At 56.2% G+C, this 23,321-nt stretch overlaps 2 protein-coding genes across 2 annotated transcripts; one reads left to right on the forward strand and one right to left on the reverse strand.

Moving 5' to 3' along the window:
• Positions 1–621: 621 nt before the first annotated feature.
• On the forward strand, positions 622–19,872 carry MONBRDRAFT_32359 (uncharacterized protein; the record flags this gene model as incomplete). The annotated part of the gene is made up of 27 exons (XM_001745533.1): positions 622–710; positions 836–923; positions 1,067–1,179; positions 1,264–1,332; positions 1,437–1,539; positions 1,687–1,801; positions 1,906–2,138; positions 2,249–2,337; positions 2,419–2,838; positions 2,940–3,181; positions 3,262–3,587; positions 3,717–3,893; positions 3,964–4,113; positions 4,252–4,382; positions 4,491–4,728; positions 4,792–7,129; positions 7,285–7,370; positions 7,475–7,636; positions 7,801–8,163; positions 8,197–15,910; positions 16,161–16,385; positions 16,518–16,733; positions 16,837–17,132; positions 17,230–18,069; positions 18,233–18,826; positions 18,944–19,500; positions 19,599–19,872. The coding sequence occupies 27 exons, from the start codon at positions 622–624 to the stop codon at positions 19,672–19,674; spliced, it is 16,050 nt and encodes a 5,349-aa protein (XP_001745585.1). The 3' UTR covers positions 19,675–19,872.
• A 110-nt stretch (positions 19,873–19,982) lies between these two features.
• Positions 19,983–23,006, reverse strand: MONBRDRAFT_8101 (uncharacterized protein; the record flags this gene model as incomplete). Its single annotated transcript, XM_001745685.1, has 10 exons — positions 19,983–20,076; positions 20,153–20,199; positions 20,293–20,478; positions 20,702–20,824; positions 20,972–21,061; positions 21,166–21,651; positions 21,741–21,928; positions 22,205–22,467; positions 22,556–22,608; positions 22,749–23,006. The coding sequence occupies 10 exons, from the start codon at positions 23,004–23,006 to the stop codon at positions 19,983–19,985; spliced, it is 1,788 nt and encodes a 595-aa protein (XP_001745737.1).
• Between the last annotated feature and the right edge of the window lie 315 nt (positions 23,007–23,321).

The following is a 23,321-nucleotide window of genomic DNA, read 5'->3' on the forward strand; positions in this document are numbered from 1 at the left end:
GAGTGGTGCTTGTTCGTTGTCGGTTGGATGCTATATAGGATTGACTGGATTGAATAGGTCAAGAGGCAACGAAGCGGGCTGTTCGGCCGCCTGACAGCAGGTCATGGCGGCCGTGGTGCTGCCCAATGTCCCGGCCCGGCTGGCTCGGTTGCACGAGCTCGGCGGGCCGACATGGTCCGAGGTCATTGGAGAGCACTTGGTATGCAGCAATCTTGTCAAAAGTCTGCCCAAACACGAGACTTTTTCTTAACGGGTGTGGGCACAGTCGGATGGCTCTTTGACTCACACACATCCATGCATGGATGCACCATAGACCGACAGCACAGCTCAGCAGCTACTGGACTGGCTGGCGTGTCAGCTGTTGGTACCATCATATACGGACGCTGTCGCCAACACATTTCGCCCTGTACTGCTGGACCTTTTAATGCGGTGCGCTCTTTGCCCTGTGGGCCAGAGACAGCCTTGCTCTGCCATGCCCAGTTGACAAGCCCTGCGCCGCCAAGCATCGTTCACGTTGCCTCGACAGCAGTACTTTTCCTTTGGACAGGCTTTTCTCTCATATTCTTCCCCTTTTGCCGGTTCATCCTGTTGTTGCCCATTAGCGCGGTCCATAAGGTTGGAATGGCCAGTGTCGACGACTTTCTTGAACAACACGAGGCTTTGTGTTTTGCCCTGGCGAGACTGCTGGTCACGACACCTGTCTTGAAGCGGTTCGTCCTTTTGCCCTTGCTCAGCCCGAGCCTCGCCTCAACCAGCAATCCTTCTCTCATGCCTCACCCCTTGCCTTTTTACTTTGCTTAACCATGTTCAATACTCCAAATTCCGTCTTGTTTAGCGTGGCCCTGCAGTATTTTCGCTCGCGCCATGTTGTTCCGTGGGAACGTCTCCAACGCGGTGCCGCAGTGCCCGAAGCCGACCTCGCGGTGCGCACGGTGCACCGCTTCATCGCTCATACCTGTTGACCATTGCACAGCCACCCTCTCATGTGCTTCCTCGCCCGTGCTCTTGACATGGTGCGCCCAATGGCCCTTCGTGTCGATCTTGCCTCCGGTCACGCGACACACAGGCCTTTGCTGAGATGTGCCTTCAGCTGACCGAGCTGCTGCCCGAGGCAGCAACCACGTGGGCAGACGCCGGGGTCTTGCAGCTCATGGAGCACGAATCAGATCGAATTCGCCGGTATGGTAGCTGGACGTCCGTCTTTTCTTTCTTTGGACCTCGCTCTGTTTGTACGCTCATGGACCCATCTTGCGTTCATGTCAGGCTCGGTGTGGAGGTGTACTCACTCCTGCGTCAGCTCACGACCGTCTCGCGGAATCAGTTGCTCAAGCGGTGAGCCGAACTCCTCATATTAAGCCTCTCTTCTCATCAAAGGGAGAAAAAAAACAACGCTTTACGCATTGCCTCACGTACAAACTTCGCTTTGGGCTTGTCAGAGTGGTGGGTCCTGACGCCGATCTGCAGGCGGCTCAGTCTCATTGGGAAACGCGATTGGAATCCCGCCGCCTCGCCCGACACATGTTGCAAGAAAATCAAGCGGTCAGTCTTCTTCAACTTTTTCGAAACTGAGTGGGGTGGGATTGGTGTCGCATGGACGGACGCTCGTCTACCTGCCAACCTGATACCAAATCTCACCGATCCATGGTGACCCGATTTTCGGCTCAATCCAATCACAAACACCCGTAGGCATCGTCCGTTCGAGATACCACTACTGGCACTTCGTCCACTGCGTTACTGGCACAGCATTTAGGGCCTGACGTCGCGCTTCTGGGTGGTGTACTTGTGCCGCACCTGTCCCATGGTACGCACGGCACAACTGGCCACGGGGCGCCGGCAGGCCTCGGGCACTCCACGGCCGAATCCAGATATTTCCCTTCACCAACTCATGACGAAACTGACATGCAGGGTCACAGCACGTCAATGAAACTCCACGGGACCAGCATTTTATTGAAACAACTTCGTTGACCACTTCTCTACGTCAACTTGGATTGGCATTGCAAATCGGCGCTCCTGTGATGCTTACCGGTGTGGCTGGCGTTGGCAAAACGGCGTTGATCGAGCACGCAGCTGCTTGCACTGGTCACCGAGGCGATAATAGCCTGCTACGCATTCAAATGGGCGACCAGACAGACCCGAAGGTCCGTCATCTTACTGTTTACTTCCAAAACCGAGCCTGGCCGGGCCAGAGCAATGCAATGACAACATGCCGTATTTACCACCCCCCTCTGTTCCGACCCTGGTTCGATAGATCCTACTCGGTTCATACGTGTGCACAGAGATTCCAGGCGAATTTCGCTATCAGGAAGGCGTTGTGACGCAAGCCGTCAAAGCTGGGCGGTATGCTTCACAGACTGCCCGCCTTTTGGGTTCTCGTGCGTATTTTCATCTGCCGTGCGATCGCTGCATCTTGTCCCTTAGCTGGCTTGTCATTGAAGACATGGATCTCGCACCTATGGAGGTGGCTTCCACTTTATTGCCTCTGATTGAGGGTCGCCGTCTTTTTATTCCCAGTCGCGGCGAGACCTTGCAGGCTGCGCCGGGGTTCCAACTCTTTGCCACCCAGCGGGGTCGGGGCCCTCGCGGTGATTGCGGCCACATCTTGTTCAATCATTTCACGGTGCTCGACGTACCAGAGCCAGATGCGACAGATTTGCATCAGATTGTCTGTCACCGCTTTCCCTCTCTCGAGGCTGTGGCCCAGCGTTTGGTCGAATGCTATCTACAGCTTGTCTCCGGCCACCGGCATACAACCACCGCGGATGGCCTGGCCGCTGTGCGGCGACATCTCAAGGGCTTCAGCCCACGCGATCTTGTTCGCTGGGCCCAGCGACTTGCCGGGTACGTGAAGAAGCAGACTTGCTCATGATATCATTCCAGAGCGAACACCACAACATGTGGCTTACCACTTTCTGGCAATGCACCCATGCATGTGTGGTTAGGCTTTCAACTGTCTCCTCCGACCGCGTGCTGCAAGAGGCACTCGACATTTTTGCGGCCAGTGTGCCAGTGCGCGAAGCTCGCACCGCAGCCATTCTGTTTTTGGCCGATGTCCTTGACGTTCCTCGGGATCGTGCTGAAAGCCTGTGCACATCGTATTCCCCGGACGTGGATCTCGTCGCCCAAGATCGTGTCATTCGCATCGGTCGCTGCCGTTTGACGTTGGCCAGCGACAAATCGCTGAGTGCGTGTCTTGACATTTATTTTGTTCACTTGTATTTGCAGCTCCTCATCCCATTTTTCGTCCTCATTCCGTTGGTGCAGGCACTGGTCATCGCCACGGGTATGCATTCACAAAGGTAGCCTTGCGCTTGCTGGAGCAACTGGCAATCTGCGTCCAACGCCAGGAGCCAGCTTTGCTCGTGGGTGAAACTGGCACTGGCAAGACAACTACCGTGCAATATTTGGCGCGCCAGCTTGGTTACAAATTGGTGGTAATCAACATGTCGCAGCAAAGTGAAAGCTCAGATTTGATTGGCCAATACAAGCCCGTGGATGTCCGGGCCATTGTCGAGCCGGCGGTGGATCAGTTTCGCGACATATTCGGCCGCACCTTCAGTCGCAAGCAGAATGCAGCGTTTTTAGCCAAGGTATCGACGCTATGGCTCGTCTTCAAATTCTGGGTGGTCACCCTCAGGTGGTCGTGGCCTGGGGCTTGCATTGTGCTCCGAGCACTCACGCTCCATGTGCATGGTGCTGATCACCGTGCCTTCTGCCAGGTCGAGCTGGCTTTTGGCAAAAGCAAATGGGGCTCTTTATTGCAAGCTTTTACGAACACCACGCAAAAAGCTCGCAAGAAGTTTGAAGGAACTGGTGCTGGTCAAAAGCAAGCCAAGACCGGCCTTGAAGCGGAGTGGGAGCGCTTTGCGCGCCAGGTGACGGCGCTTTCCCAAAAGGTGGGTTGGTCTTGTGCGTCACGGCCTTGCCTTGTTCTGCGGCCCACCTCATCACTTGGTGCTGGTCTAGGTGAAGCAAGCTGAGCAAGGGTTTGCCTTTGCCTTTGTGGAGGGTGCTCTCACGCGCGCTGTTCGCGAGGGTCATTGGGTGTTGCTTGATGAGGTCAACTTGGCCAGTCCTGAAACTTTGGAGGCTCTCAATGGTCTCTTGGAAAGCGATGTACGTCCTGTCGACCTGGGATGTCAAGATGCCGGATTCTCTCGTCCTTGCTCTTGCTTCTACCATTGTTCGACATGCTTGTATGTGTACACGTCATTTTTTTTTGAAACTCACAAATGAAATTCTTGCTGTTACCAGGGTTCCATCTCTCTCACGGAAAAGGGTGACCTCCAGCCCATTCGACGACACCCAGACTTTCGCATCTTTGGTTGCATGAACCCGGCCACGGACGTGGGCAAGCGTAACCTACCTGCTGGCACCCGTAACCGGTGAGTGTGGTGCGACGTACGCATTGTGTGCAACGTTTGCTCCTCTTGCGCCTGCAGCGCAACTCGGCACATGGGTCTGACCTGTTTTTTTTTTACTCTGGGTCACAGCTTTGTGGAACTCTATGTGGATGAGGTCTTGGATAGCGAAGATCTGCATCTCTTGGTCAAAACGTACATCGACCGTCTCTGCGGTGCACAACAAGATCGCTGGGTCCAACCCGTTGTGGACTTTTATTTGGGTGTGCAAGGGATGGCCCAGCGCCACGACCTGCGCGATGGCTCCATGCAGCGCCCTCACTTCAGCCTTCGCAGTCTCTGTCGGGCCCTGATTCATGCAGGGCGCCTGGTTAGCGTGTACGGTGTCGACCGAGCGCTCTTTGAGGGGCTTCACATGGGTTTCTTATCGCAGCTCGATGCAGCTTCGGCTGCTGCTGTGGGTAAACTTTTGGATCAACACTTGGCTGCAGTGCTTGTAGATCGCAAGCAGCTTCGCGTGTTGCCCCGTTGTCCTTCCGACGTCGTGCCCGATCGCTCAGGCCTGGGCTCGGACCACGTGGCCATTTTTGAGCATTGGCTGCGGCTTGGTCATCAAGTTGAGCCCTGCGAACCTGGAGACTATATCTTGACCCCAACCATCGAGGGAAACCTCCGCGCTGTGACGCGTGCTGTCGCGTCTGGGCTTTTCCCCGTGCTGCTTCAAGGCCCAACGAGCTGTGGCAAGACTTCCATGGTGACATACCTGGCTGCGCGTACGGGACATCGTCTTGTGCGCATCAACAACCACGAGCACACGGATATTCAAGAGTACTTGGGAAGCTACGTGGCTGATGATCGGGGCAAGCTGCATTTTAAACACGGCGCACTTGTGCAGGCCGTGCAAAACGGCTACTGGCTCGTTCTCGACGAGCTCAATCTCGCGCCCACCGATGTGCTTGAAGCCCTCAACCGTCTGCTCGACGACAACCGTGAACTTTACATCCCGGAAACACAGGAAATCATCAAAGCCCATCCCTCTTTCATGCTTTTTGCCACCCAAAACCCGCCTGGGGCGTACGGAGGGCGCAAGGCGCTGTCGCGCGCCTTTCGCAACCGCTTTGTGGAGTTGCACTTTGGCGACATCCCCAACAAGGAGCTGGAGACAATCTTGCAGCTTCGCTCGCGCATTCCAGCCTCGCTGAGCAAAAAACTGATCCGCATCATGAAAGAGTTGCAGGTTTTACGCGCCAACTCCAATTTGTTCGCTGGCAAGGACGGTTTCATTACTCTTCGTGATCTTTTCCGATGGGCAGAGCGCTACAAGCATCAACAGCAAGCCGACGTCACCATGGTCGATGGTCAGCGGTCAGGCGTCAAAGACACACCTGCCGGCGCTTCAGCCGCAGAGCCCCCTGCCAAGCGGCAACGCGGCCAAGCTCAGGCCCAACAAGTGAGTGAAGCACGGCGCCAGGTGGGCTTGCAGTTTTTTGATCACAACATGGCCTTGGCCTGTGATGGTTACATGCTTTTGGCCGAGCGTGCACGCCTGGATGCTGAGCGCGAGCAAGTGCAGCACGTCATTGAAGACGTCCTCGACGTAAAACTCGACGTTTCTGCGCTCTACACAGAAAAGGTGTTTCCACTCTTCCGGCAGATGCAGGCTGAGATGGCCCAGGCACGTGCCGATGTGCAGCATCCCCTGCATCCTCATCGCCACGTGGTGTGGACTGCTGCAATGCGACGCATGTTCTGCTTGGTGGAGCGTTGTCTTCAGGTCCAGGAGCCCGTTTTGCTTGTCGGCGAAACCGGTTCGGGCAAAACGACAGTTTGCGAAATCCTGGCTATCCTGCTTCAGCGCCCTCTGAGTGCCATCTCGTGCCATCAAAACACTGAGACCTCCGACTTTTTGGGCTCACTCCGCCCCGTTCGTCGCTCAGCTGACGACGAGGCGGAGTTGGACACGGCGACGCAGCCTGAGGTGACGGAGGAGTCGTCGTCTTCCGCTGCAGCTGCCACTGCTGAGCAAAAGGCGCCCAAACTTTTTGAATGGGTCGACGGCCCTCTGGTGTCGGCCATGAAGGAAGGTCATTTATGCCTTGTGGATGAGATTTCGCTTGCCGACGACAGCGTTCTCGAAAGATTAAACAGTGTGTTGGAGCCAACACGGCAGCTGGTCTTGGCCGAGAAAGCCGGTGCCGCCAGCATCGACAGCATTACCGCTCACGATGCTTTTGCCATGTTGGCCACTATGAATCCCGGTGGTGACTTTGGCAAAAAGGAGCTATCCCCAGCTCTTCGCAACCGCTTCACTGAACTGTGGATTCCTGCGGTCCGCGACGAGGACGACGTGCTAGCCATCTTGCGCCATTCGTTGACCGACCACCTCGACGCCAACCACAGCGAGCCGTTGGCGCTTGCAATGGTGCGCTTTACACAATGGCTGGTTCGGGACATGCAATACACCGGTGCCATTTCTTTGCGCGATTACTTGGCCTGGGCACGTTTTGTGGGGCAAACACATCGCGAGCTGACTATGTACGGCGCATTTCTACACGGTGCTTGCTTGGTCTTTGTCGATGGCATGGACGCGGCCTCCTTTGTTGAAGCAGACGTTCGCGCTACTTGCGTGGAATTTCTCATCTCCCTCTGCCCAGCGGAGGAGCGGGAAGTTCTGCAGCGCTTGACTCTGGATGGCCCGGGTGCGGCTGGCATACCAAGCAGCGCGGCAAATCCGACTCACTTTGGCGTTGCACCCTTTCACGTTGCTCGTGGTATGTGCAATGAGCCGACTCGTTGCTCTGTCGGTTAAGCTTTTGTTCTCAGTCACGGCAGCCCACTGTTCAAGTCGAGCGCTCATCCTGGATGGTTCATGTTCATGTTCTCATTCTGACTGGCTGCCTGCTTTCCGCTAATGACCTACTTGTAGGTCCCCTTCCGCCAGCCGACCCTGGGTTTTCCCTGTCGGCACCCACATCAGCCACAAACATGTTTAGGGTGCTGCGAGCCATGCAGGTGCGGCCTTGCGTTGAAAACCAATGGCAACCCATCTCACGCTTATCGTTTGTTCAGTGCAACTCGCTCAACCAAACCGTCTTTCTTTGCCATGTTTTTGGTAGCTGGGAAAGCCAATTCTGTTAGAGGGTCCTCCTGGTGTGGGTAAAACAAGCCTGGTGATTTCTCTTGCCAAAATGGCCGGGTTCCGCATTGAGCGCGTCAATTTGTCGGAGCAAACCGACGTTATGGATTTGTTCGGAACAGATCTTCCTGTTGATGGCAAGGTTTGTGGAAAGCTGCTTGGTGTTTTCTTGTTCTTTCCCATTTTCCATTTTCCAGACATCCAGCCGCCACAGACTCGAATGTCATTCGACTTTTTGTGTTTCTTCTTCTCTCTTTCTTTCTCGCTCTTTGATGCATACCCTTTTCCTATTGTTGATATTATTAGGCGGGCGAGTTTGCTTGGCGCGATGGACCGTTGCTCAAGGCGCTCAAAGGTGGCCATTGGATCGTGCTCGACGAGTTGAACCTGGCGTCTCAATCCGTGCTCGAGGGCCTCAACGCTTGCCTGGATCATCGCGGGGAGGTTTACGTACCCGAACTGAATCGCACCTTTCATTGTCCACCCGGGCAGTTTCGCGTCTTTGCGTGCCAGAATCCGCAGCGACAAGGTGGAGGTCGAAAGGGACTGCCCAAATCCTTTTTGAATCGCTTTACTCAAGTGCAGGCCGGCGATCTGACACCCGCTGATATGGAGCTGATTCTTGGACACAGCTTTCCCATCCTCGATTCGAGTCTCGTGGCTGCCATGGTGCGTTTCAACGACTTGGTACGTCGTGAACAGGCACGCACCAGCACGGCGTCAGCCAATTTGCGTGACCTATACCGCTGGGCTGAACTCGTTGTCCGCCACGGTACGACGGCCGACCCCCGCATCTTCATCAGCACCGTGTATGCGGGCAAGCTTGCTGACGCGTCCAGCCAGAAGCGTCTCATCGCGGAGGCAGATCTGGCTTCATGCTGCCCGCTTGACACTGGTGTTTTGATTCTGGCCTCAAAAGAGGCAAATGCTTCCACGCAAACGCTGGCTGCAGCGCTTGAGGCGGATCATTCTTCAGTGGTGGTCCCCTGGGAGCATTGGTCGTCAAGCCGCCTGGAGCTAACGGACGAGGCCCTGCTGATCGGCCACGCTGTGCTGCCGAGGCAGCGCTTCCCACAATTTCCAACCGGAAGCTCAGTGGCACCAGCAGTTGCCGCACATCGCCTCGCTTTATGTCCCGAATTGCTTCCCTACTTGGAGCAAATTGGTCATGCTGTGGCTGCCAACTGGATGGTCAACATCACCGGTCCAGCCGGAAGCGGCAAATCTAGCATTGTACAGTCCTTGGCCATGCTCACCAACAACCGACTATGCGTATTTGCCATGAACTCGTCGGTTGATACCATGGAACTTCTTGGTGGCTTTGAGCAATTGGATATGACTGCGAAGCGCAACGCCATCCTGGCAAGCTTGGCGCACCTGGAAGCGCTGATCATTGCCACTTGCATCGATGATCAGCCCGCGGAAGCAGAACCCAGTGCCGTTGTGGCAGCTCTCCGGGACCTATCCCACGAGTTCCGTTTTGTGGAGGCAAGCAATGGGCATGCTGCCGCCGCCCAACCCAAGGTGGGCGGTCTCCATGCCGAACGAATTACTGCGCTGGCCCAGAAGGTTGCGGTCTCCGACATTGCTTCACGCCACCCAGCCGTGGCCTCACAAAGCGAAGCTCTCACAAAGGCGGTGCAAGAGTACTGCCAGTTGTGCGCAGGCGCGCACGCTGGCGCTTTTGAGTGGCGAGACGGACCTTTGATCGAGGCTCTTCAACACGGTCATTGGCTGTTGATCGACCACGTCAACTTTTGCTCCCCCTCAGTGTTGGATCGCCTCAACAGCTTGTTGGAGCCCAATGGCGAGTTGATTGTCAGCGAGCGCGGAGTGGTTCAGGGCGAGGTGCCGCGTTTGAAACCCCATCCCAACTTTCGAATCATTTTTACCATGGACCCTAAACACGGTCCATTGTCTCCAGCCATGCGTAACCGAGGTATTGAGGTGTGCTTGCCAACATACGTTTCCCCGCGCTCACACTTGGCCATGACGCAGGCTTGGGAGCCCGAGTTGCCCGCTGAATTTGCGGCTGCTTTGAATCCGAGCGTTGGATCCACGACCGATAGTGCTTTGCTTCATCGCGCTGCTGTCAACGCGGCCTTGCATCGCACGGCTGTGCAAAACGGTCTTGATCCACTGCTTGATGCGGCAACCCATGTGGTGCAGGGCGTCGAGCAACCTGTTCATGAGCGAAATGTCTCCACCCATCATGAGTTGGCGACTGCAGAAACGCTGATGACTCCTCGCCTACACCCACACATGCATGGTCTCGAACTGCAACTGGCTTTGCGCGCCTCGTCAGGCTTGGGCCACGCCTCAAGTGCGGAGCGCGCCGAAGGCGCCGAAGGCCTGCCTTTCAACGAGGCTGAAGTAGCTTCATTTGCGCTTCGCCTGCAACAGGCTGTATTGCCCGAGTATGGACCAAAGGCCGATGCGTTGCATCCAGCCATGGAACTGGTGCATGCACCTGCTACAGTACAGCACGTCATTTGTGCCCGTGAGCAGCGCTTGGTGGCTGATCTCTTCGGTGCCACTCTGGCTCGAGTTGAAGCAGACGATGCTGCGGCCACGGCCAACTTTCTGGCAATGCACCAGCGCGTTGCCCGTGGCCTGTTGGATCGCCGCCGCGTACCGCCGTTGGGCGTGACTGTGGCGCGATGGTTCTTTGCACTGCGCGATTCACTCGTAGCGTTCTGGGCAACAGAGCCCGCGGCTTGGCCATTACTCGTGCAGCATCAGCTGGCGCATCGCGTTGCGCCAGTGCAACTGGCTCAAGATCGTGTCCTTCTTTTGGTGGAACGCGCTGCAATGGTCTCCAGCATGGAGCAGCTATCTGCTCTCTCGTCTGTCACTAGCGAGCTGGCGGGCGCCCTGGCGTCACTTGGAGACGCCCAGCGAGCGTTGGCACCCAATTGGGTTGACACGGCTGCGGCTGCCTGGGACGAGGTTCTGACGCGGCTTCCAGCTCTAGTGTGGCGACAACAAGCATGGTCCACTCGACTCTTTGCCGCACGCCCCTGCCGCAGTACTGCCGTGGCAGACCTGCAGCGTTCCCTTCGTCAGCTGTGGTTAGCTTTGGACCCAGTTCGAACCACAGCCATGCTGCAAGCCACATTTCTCATGCACCCGGCTGACGTGTACGTGGCGCACCCGTGCTTTGGCGAAACGGGCGCCTCGCTGGCTGAGCTTGCGGCCGCAGCCGCAACCCTGCAGCGGCTCGATGTGTTTGACGGGCGTGATGCGCTCGCGGGTCTTTCACCCGAATTGCGCCAAGAAGTTGAAGGCGCTGAAGAAGTTCAGGCTGCTGCACATGAGCACGGTGTCTTGCAAAGCGTCTTGGCGGATCGGCTGGCCCAGGCCATGGAGCGTGCGGGTGCTACGACGGCTGTTGATCTGTCCCTGCGTACCGCGTACGAACGGGCGCTTGCGGCCAAATTTTGGGGTATTAAAGAAGTGCTTGCTCACAACGTGTGCTCGGCCGTGCTCAACCGTTTGTTTGAGGTGTTAGCGAACACGGGCGATGGAACTCTTGCCGCATCACCCCATCAGCCCGCCACTGAAGCGTGGACACCTCTTATCGAACCCTCGCCAACTGTCGTGCAAAACCTGGCTCAGGCCATGGATGCTGCTGCACGCCTGGTTCAACGCCTGCAGCTCCCACAACTGGGGCGCATCAGTGGGCTGCTGCTCGAGTTGCAGTGGCACCTGGGCTGTGCACCTGTTACCTGGGACCGTGTCTACGGCCTCGCATGGGCCTTGTTCAACCAACTAGGTCTTCACGGCTGGGTCAGCAGTGCTGAGCCGACGATGGAAGACTTTCGCTTTTTGCGCGGGTATGATGCTGACGTTGACGGACGCGAAGATGGCGTGCCTCGCGGGCCGACAGATGTTGCAGTGCCCGTTCGAACAGGCCAGGTTTTGGGCCCGGCCAAGTTTTGCCTGCCGATTGCCTCGCTTCATCTTGAGCGAGCCACACGTTTCGAAGTGGTTCCCATCCTCTTGGCCACCGACTTTCGCAGTTCGCTCGCAACGCTTGGTGAGACCATGCTGGCCACGGCGGCTGCGACAACGACAGCGACTGCAGTTTGCAACGAGGCGACCCACCTGCGTGGCGAACCGGTGGGGTCTGGCTTGGCCTTGCTGGAACGGGCATTGGCAGCTGAATCAGCATGGACAGCCGCTTTCAATCGCTCCGAGCTATCCGTAGGCGGACTCGCAGTCAACGTCGGCCTTGGTTTGCTGGCGTTTGTTCGCCCTGTCGATGCCGTTGATCGAGCTCAGCACGTTCAAGAGCAACTAGGGATGCTAGATGCTCTGTTTCAGACTTACAGCTTGCAATTGCGCCACAATTATCTCTATAATCAGGAGCGACAGGGCGTTTCGTCGAGCCCGTTGACGGTGGTATTGGAGCAGCTGCAACGACACGTCGTTGAGGCAGCTCGTCGCTTGACCCAGCAATGGATTGCTCGTGGAAGCGCCGACTCGCTGTACCCGCGCCTGTTCAGCATGTGCCAGGAATTTCTGAGTGCCGTGGCAGTGCCCGAGGTTGTACGCGAGCTTGCGCAGCGACTGCACGACTCCAAGGGTGCTCCCGATGATCAGACGCGGTTGCAAGAAGAGACCTTCCAAATGGCCAGCTCAGCATTCTTGCTGCGGCTTCAAGAGTATGCTGCGTATGACGACGTGTGCGAGCCTCTGGTCACAGCCGTCTTGTTCATGAAAAACGGATTGCGGGCCCTTCTCACACCTCAAATTACCGTTGCCCCTGCAGCCGAGGAAGGCAAGGGCCCTCACCAAGCCCTCCCTGTCCGCCTGGCCAGCTTTCCCAGCTATGAACATGCACTTGACACGCTGCAAGCAAATGGAGGCTTGGAGCAGAGCCGAAGCGCACCCAAGGCGGAGCGCGAAGCCATCCTTACCCATGTCTTGGCTTGCCTGCGTTCTTGTGCCGGCGACGACAGCCGTGCAACCACGGTTCGCCGCCTCTTTGCTGAGTTATCCTCGCATGTTGTTGAGCTGTGGGAAACTGCTGAAGCACGCCGTGCTGCACGAGAAGCGGAGGAGCAAGCGCTGTACAAACACAAGAGTCAAGACCACGCTGGGGAAGACGATGATGCACGAGCTGAGCGCGAGCTGCGCCGGATGTTCCCCACATACTTTGACGACTTTGCTGACCTGGATGCGGACAACTTGGGCTTCGAGGCTGCACCAGAAACGTCTGGACGCGCGATGAACGACGAGACAGACGAAGCATTGGTCAGCCCTGCCCTGCTGCGTGAAGTCGTGGTCACCCATGACGTCCTTTATGGGCAAGACGTTGCAATGCATCTGCAACGGCGATTGGACATGGAAGCCTCCATGCTAAAGCAAAAGCGGGCGTCTCGAAGCAAGTCCACCCGCCGCATGCCGCAAGCATCGGCTGCAGATTCCGCCACGTCGCCAGCGGCATCTCTGGACGTGGGTCGCGTCATGGTCGATGAAAGCGTCGTGTTCGAGCGAGCTCGTGCCTGGCTTCTTGCCCGTCCGACTACAGAGTTGGTCGCGCTCGGTGCCAGCGACAACGGCCTGCTTGAGCAGAACCTGATAGTCTTGGGTAAAGCCCAGCAGCGAGCCGCTAGCTCGCCTGCGTTGGTGGGAACTCGCACACACGAATTGGTGTGGGAAAACTTTTACACTGCAGCCAACGTCGAGGAGGCTGTGCTGCTGCAGCCATGCCTTGAACGCTTGGTCCAGCGCCTGAATGAGCTTCTGGCAGAATTTTCGGATCATCCCAGCTTGACACAAATTCTGGCCGTCGTGCAACGTGTGCTCGGCTTTCCCGTTACGTCCCCTTTGCCCAAGCTGCTGACTGGCCTAGACCTGATCTTGCGCAAAGCCAATGACTGGGAGCAAGTGGCAGCACGTCACGTATCACTGCGAGAGCACTTGGATGCTGTCAGTCAATTCATTATCCGGTGGCGCAAGAAAGAGCTCGAACACTGGCCTGAGATGCTGCCTGGCCTCTGGATGGAGGTTGTAGCAGGTGTGGACAAACAGTTTCTGGTTCTTCATCGGGCTCTTTTGGGAGTCCCTAGCTGTTTGGCAGATGCGATGCGCGAAAAGACTTCGGCCATTGACATAGACCGCCTCACGCTGGCTCTGCGAGAGCATCTGCTCCAGGTACAGCAAGCCCTCAGCGCCTTTCTGCTGGAAAGCAGTCTCGGCGAGATGCTACCGCGCTTGGAGCTGCTATTGCGTTTTGGTGCGCAGTTAGCACAGCGCGGGGCCTTGGAGGAGGTTCTGGGGCCGGTGCTCCAAGTCGCAGAATTGCGACAACTTGGGGAGCAGTACGTCGCTGATTTGCGTAATGTCGTCCTCAACACGGTCAATGTTGGCAAGGGCGTGGTGTCTCAGGTAGAAAAGACCATTCATGATCTACGAAAACCGCTGGAAAAGGATTTAAAGGGCTTTGCAAAAATCATGAAGTGGAAGGACACCAACTACGCCTCATTACGCGAGGCCGCTGATAAGACGCACCGCCACGTCTTCAAGTTTATTCGACAATATCGCACTGCGCTTGAGCAGCCCGTGGCCGGGATGCTCGACAACCTGCCTGTTGCTTTGGAATTCCTGACCAATGCTACGGCTTGCGCTTCGCTCAGCTTTGAGCACGTTTGGAGCGACGCCGATGACAACGACAGAGCCACCCCAGCAGTTCCTCACGCTATTTCTTCCCCACCGGCTTGGGCACCAGCCTTTCAACAGGCCCTGGCTGCCTTGTTGCCGGCCTGGTGCCAGGAAGTCGCCGCTCTTGGCAATAAGGCACAGCGGTTTGCCCGGCGCGCGGGCGCTCAGCTGTCCGAATGGGGCACCTCTTTGTCTGGCGCCGAGCTTAGCGGTCAAGTTATTGAGCGCATTCGTCAGGTGCAAGAGTGGGATCGTGAGACTGTCAAGAAGCAGTTAGAGCAGGCTCGCGCCAAGTCAACGAGTGCGGATGGCGATGAAGCCCAGGTTCTGGACAAGAAGACAAAGGCTACCATGCGCAAACATGGTAAGGCCATCAAGGCCAAGGCATTGGCCACGCTGCTCACTCGCCTGCGAGAGCTGGGGCTTTCATCGCGTTGGCTGGCTGTCAATGCAGTGGAAGAGCTGCGCGATTACGTGGCGCCAGCTTCACTGCACGACGGGCACCTAGGCGGTTGGGCTGAGCTCGCACGGCAATTGGATGAGTTTCGCGCCCCTTGCATGCGTCGTCTCACGGCCTACCGTGCCTCGCGACGCCAGCCACACGCCGATGTAAGCGCAGACATGCAAGAAAAGCTGGCCTCGCTCATTGAACACTTGCATCATGTGGATTTACAACAGCGCGTAGTGCTCGCCCGGATGGTTGAGGAGCAAGGTGTGCTGGCAGAACACCTAGCATGGCTGTCCAGCCTTGCCGAAGCAGCAGGCGCCACCAAGGCCGCCGAAACTGAGGGTGACCAGTTCGCGGGGCGTGTATTGGTGGTTAACCCCGACGATTTTGCAGCACGTGTCGAAGCTTGCTTTGAACAGGCGTCACACCTTGCGCTTCAGCTGCTAGCGCTGTTGCACAGCTTACCTGCGGGTGATGGGACGGCACGTCCCCAACTCGAGGAGCAATTGCGAACTTTGTACACTACGTTGGCCGTCGTCCCAACACTTCCCGCGGCTCCAGCCCCCTTGGAAGAGGTTTGCGCGTTTATTGATAAGGCCCGTCTCTTGCTAGCCGAGGCCGTTGTTGCAGCCAAGACCTTGCAGCCACACTTATCGACATTACCGAATGCGCGACGAGGGCTGCAGCAGCTTTGTACCGAAGCGCAGGGGCTTGCAGATGAGGGCCAAAACATGATATTGCAAATGCAGCAAGACGCTGTTACAGCGGTCGAGGATGGTTCGCGTGATGGAGCTGCAGGTGGTCGATTGGTGCATCAACTCTTGGTCGCGGTGCAGCGCGTCGCCAAGGGGGCGCAAAAGCTCGCATCAGCTGCGCAGCCAAAGGAGGGTGAGGGCTCAGACACCTCCGAGCGTGTCGTCGAGGAGAGTGATGCTTCAACGGAGCTCTCGCTGCGGGAGCAACACCAAGCTCTGCTCTCGATGTATCGAACGCTCGACGTGGCAGACATCATCGACCAGCTGGCCACTATGCGCGCCTCTGTGGCCGCAACCGCACAACGCAGCGATTTGGCCTCCTTCAGCCGTCAGGCCCGACCCGTGGCCGAAGCGTTTGCACACTTGGTGCAACGATGCGTTGGGGCATTTGCTCAGATGCATCATGGCAATGTGAAACTACTGTATGTTCTCAGTGGTCTGGCCAATGATCTTTGCCGCCGCGGGTTCTGCGTTCCTCCAGAGCTGGAAGAAGGCGAAGATGAAGGCGAGGAGTCCCACGATGGCATGCAGCTCGATGGCACGGGTGAGTGCGAATAGTCATCTTGTTTTGTCGTTATCACGTCAGAAGAGGAGGGGAGAAGAGGTGTGAAGCGAGGGTGTTGCGTTTTATTGCCAAGATGCCAGGACGACTTTGTCTGTGGACGGCGCATGGGATTGTGGCGGGTGTTTTGATTTTTTCTCCTTTTTTTTTTTTTTTTTTTTTTTTTTTTTGTTCCCTTTGTGCACATTTTGTGAAACGCTGACTGCGTGCTGCTGACTGCTTGCTTCTACAGGTATCGGTGAAGGTGCCGGTGAGAAGGACGTCAGTGATCAGATCGAAGACGAGGAGCAGGTCCAAGGCACTCAAAATGAAGAGCCGGCTGAACCCCAGCGCGATGAGACGATAGAGGAGGAGGACGACGGTCTGGAGATGAATGACGACTTTGACGCTGAGCTGTATGAGAAGGACCGGCCTGAACAAGGTGAAGGAAGTGACGATGAAGATGAGGAAGACGCAGGTGCGGGCCAAAATATTCGTGCTCTCGTGTTTTTCCTTTGAAGGGGTTTGAATGATATTGCACATGTGCTATGCCGAGGGAGGTTGTATGGTGCCTCACAAAGAGGCGTATTGTTTCTTTTCCTGGTATTAGATCACGAAGAGCAGATGGGCAAGGTTGATGGCGAGAGTGCCGAAACGCTGGACCAGGGCATGTGGGCCAAGGAGGAGGAGAAGGAAGCTGACGGCCCAGAAGACGGCGATGAAACAGGCGGGGAGCAGACAGGCGCTACCGAGTCGTCGGCCAAGCAAGATGACGGCGCGCCCAAGGATGACCGCGATGATCCAAAGGGTCAGGACAAGAATCAAGGTTTGTTTATGCATGACGAGTCATAGGATCGCTTTTGCTCGATGCTATAGCCTGCGCCAAACACATGAAGACCTGTGCTCATATTATTGCGGGCTGCTGTCAGGTCCAGAGGAGCAAGGTCAAGCTGAGGGTGAAGAGCCTGAGATCAACGACGACTATGCTTCCGGTGATGAGAACGGCGAGGATGGCCCCGAGGGCCAGCAGCAGGAGCAGCAACAGCAACAGCAACAGCAAGACGAGGGTGGAGAACCTGAAGATCAGGACCCGGGAGCTGGTGAGGATCTGGACTTGGGCGAGGACCTTGATTTGGATGGAGACGGCACCAAAGACGAACAAGATGGCGGTATGGATGAAGACGCTGATGATGGTGAGGCTGGTAATGAAGGCGATGCACAAAAGGTTTGTCCCTCGTTTTGCGTTGCCGCCGTGGCTGGTTCTGCACGGGAAAGAACTGTCTTTTTTTTTTTTTCACCGAATGATTGCCTGCAAAATACAGGAGGAGGAAATGAACGAGCAAGCCGACGATGCAGAGCGCGAGGAACAGGAGCAGCAAGACCTGCTGACTGATGCGGCCCCTGCAGAGGACGAGGCTGGCATCGAGGCGGAGGAACAACCAGAGCCGCAACAAAACGAGGAAGATGGTCAGGGCGACGACTCGGACGACCACAAAGCCGACCCGCAAGACACAGACGCCGCGTTGGATGACATGATGCCCATGGACGTGGAGACTGAGGAAGGCCCTGGTGAAGAGGCTGCAGAAAATGGCCCCGACGACGAGCCTGAACGTGGCCAGGATGATGAGCAGGGCGCCGAGGACGAACAAGGTGACACCGACCAGCAGGATGCCGAGAATGATAGCTCCGCGGCACCAACGGCAGCTGCAACTGCGTTGGCGGATGAAGCTGTGGGTGCCCCGGACGCTCAGGCCGGAACTCAAACCGAAGATACAGGTATGGAGCAGGCCGGCGATGGCGCTGGTGGTGGACAAACTTCGGCAGATGCCCAAGCCACTTCCCAAGGGCGCGAGGGTGCGCCGCAAGACCATGCTGACAAGGCCTACGAGCGTATCCAGGAAACAAATCCTTATCGTGACCTGGGGTCAGCTCTCCAGGCCTGGAAGGACCGCATCAACGTCCAAGATGCACCCGATGATGCGGCGGGCGAGACAGCTCAAGCTGAGCCAGATGCCAAGCACGATGAGAACGCGGAAGCTTTTCAGTTTACTCGGGAAGGAGAAGACAACGATGCGCAAGCTTTGGGAGCGGCTACGGCCGAACAGCAGCAACACGTGGGCGAGGCTGACGCAGAGCTGGCACCGGATGACCTGCAGAAGGATGTGAGTAGCGACGTCACTTGTGTTGAAGGTGTCTGTAAGGTCTTTTCGTCCCTGCCTTTCATCGATCCCCGCTCAGGCCTGTGTGTGGCAACTTTGTTGTTCTGACTGCTTTGGATGAGCTCTGTTTAACTTATTCCTGTTGCCGACCCTCATATCAATACAGGTGGAAGCGCTTCCCGAAGCCATGCCCGAGCTGACGGAGCAAGCAGGGCAAGACCTCGATGACGTCGAGGTAGAGCAGGCACCTGCGAATGCGATGGATCAGGAGCACGAAGATGTAGACCTGCCAGACGACGCCATCAAGAGCCAGCTTGCTCAACCAGGAGCCGATGCAGCGGAGCCGACAGAGTTGCAAGACCCTAACCAAGAACGCGTTGAGCCGCAAATGAGCGAGCTACACGTGCGCGGCCTCCTGGATAACGATCTCCTGCATGAGGAGCCAGACGAGGCCACCGTCAACCGCATTGAACACATTCTCGATGTCCTGGAACGAAACTCTGAACGAGCCCCAGGTGCATCTGCAGAAGAAGCTCTGGCGGCCTGGCGTGAGCTTTCTGTTCTCACGCAAAACGTAGCGCAGCGATTGGCTGAGCAGCTGCGTTTGGTGCTTGAGGCAACCGTGGCCAGCAAGATGACTGGTGACTTCCGCACGGGCAAGCGCCTCAACATGCGTAAGATCATCCCCTACATTGCATCGCAATTCCGTAAGGACAAAATCTGGCTACGACGCACCAAGCCCTCAAAGCGTGACTACCAGGTATGTATACATGTTGCGGCAACACTTGAAAAACGACTCTGCCATCGGCGTGTTTCAAGCATGGGGGCAAAGATCATTTCAGCCAGCTCATGAGGACGTTTGCTCCGTTTGCTGTAGATTATGGTTGCGATCGATAACTCCAAAAGCATGCGCCTGTATCACTCGCGTACTATGGCCTTGGAGGCACTCTGTGGCTTGACCAACGCCATGAAGACGCTTGAGGCAGGCGAGTTGGGTGTGGTGGGCTTTGGTCGACGCGTTCGATCCGTGCATGACTTTGAAGCCCCCTTGTCGGACATGGCGGGTGCCCAGTGGCTCCAGCAACTTGACTTCCACGACGAGACAACCGACATGGGTGCTCTGCTCAGTGAGTGCTGCGAGCAGCTTGAGCAAGCGGCCACCCGCAAGCAGCGCACGCAGCAGAACATGGCCGTCTCGCAACTTTTGTTCATACTTTCGGACAGCGACAACATTTATCAAGGTGGCAAGGAGCAAGTGGAACGACGCCTGCAAGAACTGCGTCAGCGCGGCGTCTTTGTCGTCTTTGTCATCTTTGACTCTCCCGAAAAGGAACACAGCGTTCTTGAGCAGAAAACGGTCTCATTCACACCTCAAGGTGTCGTCACGGAAGACTACATGGATCGGTTCGCGGATAAGACATACATTCTTCTCCGGTGCGTCGCTCAGCCTGCCTTGGACATCTTGGGCTTCCAAGTCGTCGCAGACAATTCAACGGCTGCTGTCTCATTCAATGATCTGTTGTGCTTTTTAGGGATGTCAAACATCTGCCCAATTATCTCAGTGACACTCTGCGTCAATGGATTGAAATGCTGAATCGTGACGACTGAGCTGTTTGTCGGCCTCGATCTTCTTTGTGTTGCTTTTTGTGCGCACATTGACCATATCCCGTTGATGAATCCAGACAGTATACAAATGCCATTAGTTTGAACCCCCAATTCTTCTTCGAATAAATCATAAATGACCTGTATCGCTTTGATGTGAGTAAGGTGCTTGTTTCATGACTACTAAATTGAGACATGTTCGTGTTCGACTGACATTCACGATTCTCTAAATAAAGAAGAACCCAGAACACCGACCGACCACGCTAAGCGTGTGAACGCAATCAGATGATGAGATCTAATCGAATAGACACGACTCAGGCAGAAGCACGTTGCTCGATGACAGCTTCCTCCTCGCCATCGCCATCGTCATTGGCTTCAGTGGCGGCGCCTTGCGTCGTCGGGTCACTCCTAAGATAACGGACAGGCGAGAGAGTGAGAAAGAACCATCGACGGTAATGGGTAAGGATTGTTTGAGGAGACTTACCGCTCAGAATCCAGAATATACTCTGGCTCGGCCTCACCCATGACCACCTGCCCAGGTCACGTACAATGCAAGTCAGTTTGCCCGCAAGCATGAGACGCCCCAGCCGAGACTGGGCAAGCTCAGTTGATAGCAAGACACACCTTGTCATTAATGATGACACTCGCGTGCGTGCTACCGGGCGTGTCAAACATGGCATCCAATAGGACTTGCTCGAGGATGGAACGCAGTCCACGTGCACCAATGCCGCGCTCCAAGGCCTTGTCGGCAATGGCTTCCAACGCACTCGGCTCCAGTACAAGCTCAGCATTGTCCATGCGGAAAAGACCCTGTGTGCGCCCAGCAGCATTGAAGAATCGATGAGATGCGCGCCAAAGCCCAGAGCCGATCCCAAACCAACCACCAAAGTGCAATCAGGCGTGGCTGGTGGTGTGCTGGCAGATGCATGTCTCAGCTCGTTGTCTGAATTCTCCTTTTTGAATGCGTGCGCAAACTCTCCACACGAATAGCAAGCTCTCTTAAAACAAGCCAAAGCGTGCGTTTTGCACCAACCTTGTACTGCGACAGGAGCGAGTGCTTGGGCTCGGTCAGCACGTGAATCAAGTCGTTGCGATCAAGGGCCTCCAGATGCACCACGCAAGGAAAGCGGCCGACAAACTCGGGGATGAGACCAAACTAAGGAGAAAAGGGCCAGAGACAAGATCAGAAATGATGGCGCATGCACTTCATGAATCAATAAGAGTTGTAAAATAAATAACTAGCGCACGAACAGGCCGCCCTGGCCATAACGTGGTTTTGGCGGTTGCAAACAAAAAGGCTGACCTTGACCAGATCGGTTGAAATGACTGAGCGCAAGAGCTTGCCGTCGACGGGGGCTTTAGGATCCTTGAGCGTCGCGTTGAAGCCGAGAGACTAAAAAGACAGCGACAAAGGATGATCGGATGCATGAGATAGGTGAGACCTGCCCATGTCAGATACTATCTGCCTGGAAAAAAATAGGAAGCACGGCGGCGTACCCCCTTGGCTTGACGATTCGAGATGAGTTTCTCCAGTCCATTGAAGGCACCCGATCCAATGAAGAGGATGTTGCTGGTATCAATCGAGTAAGACTCTTGACCCCGCACCTTGCTGGCAGACTTGTCGGGAACCTGCACGATTGTGCCCTCGAGCAACTTGAGCAGGGCCTGCTGCACGCCCTCCCCCGAGACGTCGCGCGTCGCCACAAAGCCTCCCTTTGGAGAGCCAATCTTGTCAATCTCGTCCAAAAACACAATGCCGCGCTGGGCCTGCTCCACGTTGAAGTTGCAAGCTGCCAGGAGTTTGTACAAAACAGATTCCACGTCCTCGCCGACGTATCCGGCCTGCGTCAGCGAAGTGCAATCGGCAATGGCAATGGGCACATCCAAAATTTCTGCCAATGTGCGTGCCAAGAGCGTCTTTCCCGAGCCCGTAGGACCGCACATCAGGATATTGGACTTGTCAAAGCGTGTATCATGGGCCACCTGGTCACATGGCGGGCAGATGAGTCCATGTGGCTGTGTACTTGGTTGAGCAGGTACATCCACGTGTGCGCCAGCAGTGTGGGACCCACCTCTGAGCTCTCTTCCTTGAGGTTTGCGGACACGCGCTTGTAGTGGTTGTAGACGGCCACTGCCAGAACCTTTTTAGCATAAGACTGGCCCACCACATATTCGTTAAGAGTGTTCACGATCTGGCGCGGCTTTGGAGTGCTTTGTGTCCAAATAAGGGGTGCTTCGGGAGCTTTCTTCTTCTGTGGCTCTGCAGTAGACCGTGAATCGAAACCAGAGTGAACGCATCGACAAAGCCAGTAAATCAGCTGAGGCGACGCATCAGTCGCCCGGACCTTCAGTGTCGTCGCCACTCGGTGACTGCACGATGAAGAGGAAGCTGCATGCTTGACATTTTAGGTACACGCGCTGGCCTGGCAATATTGAAAAGGAACGTGTGGGATTGGCAAATGAAAAGTGGCGCCAAGGCTTTGCAACGCACCCGGCAAAGCTCGGCAGGTGCGGGCGCTGGGCACGAACTACGTACTGACAACCGACATGCGTAGCGTTTGCTTGGTAAAACATTTGGGACACCGATAGTCACCACCGCCACCACTGCTACCGCTGCCACCTCCGCCGCCGCCAGTCTTATCCACGTCCTTGCTGGCATCATCTGATGCATCTCCATCATGGCTCGATAATGACTTGGCCGTTGTGCGGGGAACATCAATGACCCGACGAACGGAGCGGTTACGTCCCGGGGGCTTGTCAGCGTCTGAACTTGAGTCATTGCTCTTATCACCATTGTTTCTGCCGAATCAGGTTAGACGTGCATCAGGGAATGGCATGGCGTGGCTCGTGGCAGACAAATCCAAACGGCACAATGTGAAACACTCACTTGGCTGTGGTGCTGAGTGATGCGACAAAGCGCTCATAGGAGAGAGATTCACGCTACGACACCAAGATGGACAGCCACCGTTTGCAATGACCAGATGAGGGTGTGCCGAGCAGCTGCAGATGGGAGCCGGGACTGCTCATCGGCTGAAAAGGCGGCCATATCTTCTGATACGACGACAACTCAAGCGACTCACCGTGCTATTATCGAGACCATGACTTTTGACCAAGCGTGGGGGAAGGCCATGAGATCCGATGGGTGGGCGGGCACGCGGAGTGCTGTCGTCACGATTACTGCTGGTGCTCCGAGCCCTCGAGTCGACGGTCCCATCCTGATCTGGATCAATGCGACGGGCTGGTCGCTTGGGGGATCGGAGCGCTGACTTGCGGGGCGGGTCTTGTTCGTCTTTTTTCCAGCAAGAGCCAGTGTGCAGACACTGTGCCAGTCTCGGCATGCCCGCAGCGGCCCGTGTGCGTGCCCGACCAGCTGCAAAAACGCGCTCTACAAGAACACCCAACAACGTCAAAAGAAACGCCACAGAGCGCGTACGGAGCTATGATGGGGGATTGACCTCGAGCCAATCCCTCAAACCTTGCGTGAGCAATGCGAGCGGCAGCAGCCCAACGCACCGAGCGCGAGAATGGTCGCCATGTCGACAGTCAGCAGACGTTGCCTCAACCCAAACGGGTGTTGGGTCAGCCGCGCGGCTCCAACGAAAAGCAGGAAAAGCGAAAGAACACACACCCCGCAACTGCATGCCAACATGCAC

The sequence above is a fragment of the Monosiga brevicollis genome, genomic scaffold (assembly GCF_000002865.3).
Source record: "Monosiga brevicollis MX1 MONBRscaffold_9 genomic scaffold, whole genome shotgun sequence".
Classification (NCBI taxonomy): Eukaryota; class Choanoflagellata; order Craspedida; family Salpingoecidae; genus Monosiga; species Monosiga brevicollis.